This window comes from Phaethon lepturus, unplaced genomic scaffold (assembly GCF_000687285.1).
Source record: "Phaethon lepturus isolate BGI_N335 unplaced genomic scaffold, ASM68728v1 scaffold25054, whole genome shotgun sequence".
Classification (NCBI taxonomy): domain Eukaryota; kingdom Metazoa; phylum Chordata; class Aves; order Phaethontiformes; family Phaethontidae; genus Phaethon; species Phaethon lepturus.
This window is the reverse complement of record NW_010535830.1, coordinates 14,643-20,713: the sequence shown is the minus strand read 5'-3', so window position 1 is coordinate 20,713 and position 6,071 is coordinate 14,643. Positions and strand designations below refer to the sequence as shown.

The following is a 6,071-nucleotide window of genomic DNA, read 5'->3' as shown; positions in this document are numbered from 1 at the left end:
TTCCTCCGGAGACTTTCGGGTCTTTGGGGTCTCAGGCCGGTTCCTGGAGTGAGGCTGACAGGACTGGCGTGTCGCCGAGCGGGCTGCCTTTTGTGGCTGAGTTGTGGGCGAAACGAAGCCAGCCCTTAAACAGTGGGTCACCTTGGAGCTGGCCAAGGTGCAGGGATCTGCCTTGTTACCAGCGTAGCTGCTGCTACCGACACGGCAAGCCTCCCCGGGGGAGCCTTCCCAGTACGAGATCTCCCTGTTCCTATCAAAAGGGGTCGGGCTGGGACTGGGTGGGGTGCCTGTGCGATATATGACACTGTGAACATCGTCCTTAAAAGTATGTGTGCTGCCTATGGTAAGGAAAACTAATTTTGCCCTGAAGAACAACGATACTGGTAATGTTTGTGGCTGGAAGTGTCTTAAAACGATGTATGTGTGTTTACTGCTTTTGTGTTAATACTAGAACTTGCATTAACATCTAGGGTTTTAAAGAGACAGCTGTTAGGTTACTAGTGTCTTTCATCAAGTTGGAGGCTGTTATTGGCTCTAATATGGACAAGTGTCTCTTGGCAAGTATTGATGCCAGTTTTTAAACTTGACTCTTGTGGAGTAAACTTGCTGTTTATTATTTGCTCTGTTTTCAGGCTTGTGTTTATCTGTTTCTCAAAAATATAATAAGCAAGATGTCAACAAATGAGAATGCCAATGCAGCAGCAGCTCGCTTGAACAGATTCAAGAACAAAGGCAAGGATACTACTGTGAGTATTTTTGATGCAATTAGTACTTCAGCTAGCCATCATCTGTTTGAGCATGAGTTGTAAAAGCCAAGAACTTACTATGAATGTATATGCTCCAGGAAATGAGAAGGCGGCGTATTGAAGTCAATGTAGAGCTGAGAAAAGCTAAGAAAGATGACCAGATGCTTAAAAGAAGAAATGTTAGCACTTTACCAGATGATGCTACTTCTCCTCTGCAGGAAAACAGGAGCAATCAGGTGAGTAGGTACTCGGAACAGGCACGTTTGGAGGTCTTGCAATATAAGCTCATGCAGTGGTGCTAGTATGAATTCTTTGTCGTGTGGGGGACAGCACTACTACATATACATTACCAACTTAAGTCTATACTACCAACTCTAATGGTCAACACTCTTAAAACATAGCTTAGGCAGTTGTGTTTAAGCCTACTGCATCAGTGTAACAGCGGTGTGGAGGACTTGAGTAATAAAAGCTTTCAGTAGTTCAGGTAATTGTGCATAAAGTTGTAGCTGCTGAGGTTTTGGAGTATCACATAGTGATCTTTTAATAAAGGAAGTGGTTGTAAACAGGGGTCCATTAATGGTCTTGTGTAGAAGGCCTCCGTGGTCATTAAGACACATGCCTCTCCCAACGAAGCATTCACATAAGTTTTTATTGTACAGGTTTCGGCACACTGGTCAGTTGAAGAAATAGTCAAAGGAGTTAATAGTAATAATATGGAGCTTCAGCTACAGGCTACTCAAGCTGCCAGGTAAGGAGTTTAGAGGTAACTAATTCAGCTGTGCAAGCCAGTAACTAGGCAAGGCGAAAGAATTGGCTTATGGACCTAAGTGTCTGCTTAGGGCAGCAGCTATGGCTCTTCTTATCAGACAGCATTTTCAAAACCTGAGTCAGCCTTATACAATGTTTAGGTATGCTTAATTTCATCATAATTTCATGGAAATAGTGTGGCTTTTGAATGTTTTATGTACCTGAACATCTTACTAGAAAGTAGTAATTCTTTCTAGTGATTTTGAAGTGGCAAAATAAACAATAGTCAATCTTGGAGTTGTAGGAGTAAAAATAATAAGGTCTTTGCTATAACAGAATAAGATGTCTTTAAACTGTGTTAACATTTGACTACAGTATTTGAGTGCAGTGAACTACCTTAGAATAAAGTCAACAGTAAGATGACTGGGGTTTGAAGAATGCCAAACTTCCTTTCTGCTTCCAAGTCTGAAGTCTCCTTCAGTAAGATTCTGTATTGCTGCAGTACTGCTTCTGGCAGTCATTAACCTTCTGCCTGCTGAGAAACCTCTAGCAATTCAGATGGATTATGACTCCTGCAGGTCTGCTTTATTTCAGAGTCTGAACAGAGCCGCTCATAATGAAGATGTGCCAAAAACAATGTTACCAGAGATTTAGGAAGCTAGTGTTAAGCTTGTCTGTATTTCTCCTTCATGTCTTATTGAATTGCCTTGTCTGAGTGTAAAGGCAATGCTGACCTTTTCTTCTTTTAAACAGGGACCTTTTTAGACTGATTAATGGAATCTGTTGTCCAGATCTCTGCAGGCAAAAATAATGCGTTCTCTTTGTCTTCCTGCTTAGGAAACTCCTCTCAAGAGAGAAGCAGCCCCCCATAGACAACATAATTCGGGCTGGTTTGATTCCCAAGTTTGTCTCCTTCTTGGGTAGAGCAGACTGTAGTCCTATTCAGTTTGAATCTGCCTGGGCACTTACCAACATTGCTTCTGGCACGTCGGAACAAACAAAGGCAGTAGTAGATGGAGGGGCTATTCCAGCATTTATTTCACTACTGGCCTCTCCTCATATTCACATCAGTGAACAGGCTGTGTGGGCCTTAGGAAATATTGCAGGTATGTCAATATGCTACGCACAACTCTGTTTCAGACCTGTTCCCTTATTTCAAATAGGAGGACATTACTACTGACATATCATGCAGCATGCTGAGCTTCTTGGGAACTCTGCCTTAGCAAGTAAAGACATGCCATGCAATGTGGAGCATGCTATAGACAATTCTTTATCTTCAGACTTGGTGTAAGATGTCTCATGCAATACCTGGCAACTTGCAGGCTGCATTATGTGGATTGCTTCCATATTTCAGTTCAGTCTTCACAGGCCTATATAACCATGCTACAACACTTTTCACACCTCACTGAATGCTTTTGTGATTTATCAATGAGCTCTGCTCAGTGTGTTGACTACAAGGAGGAAGGGAGGAAGCAGATGGCTCACATAATTGTGTATGTGATGGCCAATATTCCTTGCTTTGAAACAGCTACTTACTGATGTGAAAGTATTATATACTTAATCCTGAAAGGTGCATGAGAAACTTAATTGATCTGCCAGTGTTGCATCCTATTCCTAAAAAAAAAAAAAGTCAAACTTAAGAATATAGTTACAATATTGTATTTGCTGTATTATTATGGCTTCCAACAGCTGCTGGAAGAGAGCACTGTGCCTTAAAGACAACAGTGAATCTTCATACAGAGAAAATGAGCTCAATAAAAGCCTTGTTTGGAGCTTTCTTAACGTTTGTCTTTAGTCTTTTAAACTCAATTATAAGGTACTTTTTGTACCTTGCAATAGAATAATTCAGTCAAACTTTGACATTCTTTTAGAATTATACTATAGAACCCAATCATGCAACTGATGATTATAATGCATTTGAAGTCCCATGTTATGGGTAGAGCTCTGCTCTAGTGGTAGGGCTTACATACGTTTTCAAAGAAACATGCAAGTCCCTCCTTAGTTATGAAAAGCTGTATAGGAAACATACACTAAACTACCTCTTTTTTTTTTCCCCAACAGGAAAAAAGTTAAACTCAGTGGCTTGATTAGAAAAACACATGCTTGTCCTACGACTTAACCATGGCAGTAGTCCTTTTGTCCTCTTCTTTTTATCTAGCACTTCTTAAGCAGTAGAAGAATTCATCTAACACAGAATGATTCTGTATGCACACATCCCTCTATTCTGGTCTTCACCTGGCTATTTTTCTTGTTTTCTCAGGGGATGGTTCTACCTATAGAGATCTGGTTATTAAATTTGGTGCAATTGAGCCACTGCTGAGTCTACTAGCTGTTCCTGATCTTTCTTCTCTGGCTGTAAGTGTACAGTATGACTTGAGTTACAATTACTAATAGGAGAGCAAAAGAGCTCAAGTAACAGTTGCTAACCATTTATCTGAACTCTTGCAGTCTGGGTATTTACGCAATGTTACCTGGACCCTCTCAAACCTGTGTCGTAATAAGAATCCTGCACCACCCATAGAAGCTATTGAGCAGATTCTTCCAACGCTTGTTCGGCTCTTACACCATGATGATCACGAGGTGTTAGCAGACACATGCTGGGCACTTTCCTATCTAACAGATGGTTCCAATGACAGGATAGAAGTTGTAGTGAAAACTGGATTGGTACCACAACTTGTGAAACTCCTGGGATGTAGTGAACTGCCAATAATGGTAAGCTATTGGACATGCAGATTGCTGTTGCTTGATTTGCATCACGAATAAAACTGCAGTTAGAAGAATGTCTGTGTAACTGAATGGTTCCTTTCATACATAAATCTGATGCTTGTTCCAGGTTTTGTGTAGGTAAGACTTGAGCTTCTATCTTACCTGGACACTGCCCCACATGAGGCATAGACTATTGCTGTTGGTCTATCAAGCTTCTTTGCATAATCATTGGATTTAACGTACAGGCCAGCACAACAGTCAACGTTCTTTAAAGCTTGCTTTTAACTCTAAATTACTGTTGCAAATCCAAATTCTAGGGACAGTGTTTAGAAGTGGGCTCTATGCATGCTGTAATTATAGTATAATAAAACAGCATTAGCACTTAGGAGATAGCTTTCCTGAGCTCTATCAGGAGTAGTTGTTTGCAGAGTTGCCTTGGAAGGCGTGCAGTCTTAACGTGCTTAATGTCTGCTTATGTAATGCTGATGAGAAGCTTAAAGCTCATCAGCACATACCATACCATCCTGTTAACTGGGAAGTCTAGAGCAGAGGGGCATGAAGTATGGCTGTATTTGTTCAAATACAAATTAGATGATACCAGTTTTCCTAAGTAATATTTTCATATTTGTTTCAGACTCCTTCATTAAGAGCCATAGGAAATATTGTCACTGGTACTGATGAGCAGACGCAGATCGTTATTGACTCGGGAGCGCTATCTGTCTTTCCAAGTCTCCTTTCTCATCATAAAAACAACATTCAGAAAGAAGCAGCATGGACAATGTCCAACATCACTGCTGGACGACAGGACCAGATTCAGCGAGTCGTAGACCATGGTCTTGTACCTTATCTCATTGGTATTCTGAGGAAGGTAACAAAAACTGTATTTACCACATTGAGACTTTTGCTGTTACTGCTACTATCTGTGTTCAAATACCCTGCTTTTGCCTTCACAGGGGGATTTCAAATCTCAAAAGGAAGCTGTGTGGGCTGTGACTAACTACACAAGTGGTGGAACAATTGACCAGATTGTATATCTTGTTCAGGCTGGTGTTGTTGAACCCCTACTGAATCTCCTCTCAGCTAAAGACAGCAAAACTGTGCTAGTTATTCTGGATGCTATTTCTAATATCTTCTTGGTATGTGGATGCAGTATACTCAATCCTTGTCCAAGCGGTTCCTAGTGGTTCTCTGGTAGTTGGTGCCATGCATCTTTTCCTGAGGCTACTCCATGCTTGTCTCTTGCAGGCCGCTGAGAAGATTAATGAGACTGAAAAACTTTGCCTCATGATTGAGGAGTGTGGAGGTCTAGACAAAATTGAAGCTCTCCAGTCGCATGAAAATGAACAAGTGTACAAAGCCTCATCCACCCTGATTGAGAAATATTTCTCGGCAGAAGTAAGTAGCTGCAGAATGATTATTTTTTTTTCCCCACTTTCATTTTCTAGTCTAGCACTGACTACTAAATTGAAATGCTACTGCTATTTCAAAACTCTTTCTCTTTCCTCTAGGAGGAGGAAGACCAAAATGTTGTACCACAATCTACTGCTGCCAGCTACACTTTCCAGATTCAGGGCAATACTCCAGATACTTTCAACTTCTAGGTCTTGCATATACTGCAACCACCTACAAGTCATTTGGCACACAAATGATTGCCACCTCTTTGTCTTAATAGTTCCTCTTGTTTTTAACTTTTTTATGTGATCTTTAGCACTTTGTCCAACTGAAACATACTTGAACAGTTCAAAACTGTACATATGTGAATTTCTAACTGTAAACGTCATTCTTTGAGAGATACTTGTAAATACGTGTTCTTTCTGGTTCTTACTGTCCCTGTTAGGCATAGGAATGCAAGTGGGCAATACAGGCTTCTCG

At 40.9% G+C, this 6,071-nt stretch overlaps 1 protein-coding gene across 1 annotated transcript; it reads left to right on the top strand.

Annotated features, from left to right (window-relative positions):
• Positions 1-229: 229 nt before the first annotated feature.
• KPNA2 (karyopherin alpha 2 (RAG cohort 1, importin alpha 1)) lies at positions 230-5,800 on the top strand. Its single transcript, XM_010285992.1, has 11 exons — positions 230-283; positions 633-746; positions 845-982; positions 1,406-1,494; positions 2,331-2,599; positions 3,754-3,848; positions 3,942-4,205; positions 4,834-5,067; positions 5,153-5,335; positions 5,445-5,594; positions 5,708-5,800. Exons 2-11 carry the CDS (start codon positions 672-674, stop codon positions 5,798-5,800), a joined length of 1,590 nt encoding a protein of 529 aa, XP_010284294.1. The 5' UTR covers positions 230-283; positions 633-671.
• The last annotated feature ends 271 nt before the right edge of the window (positions 5,801-6,071 follow it).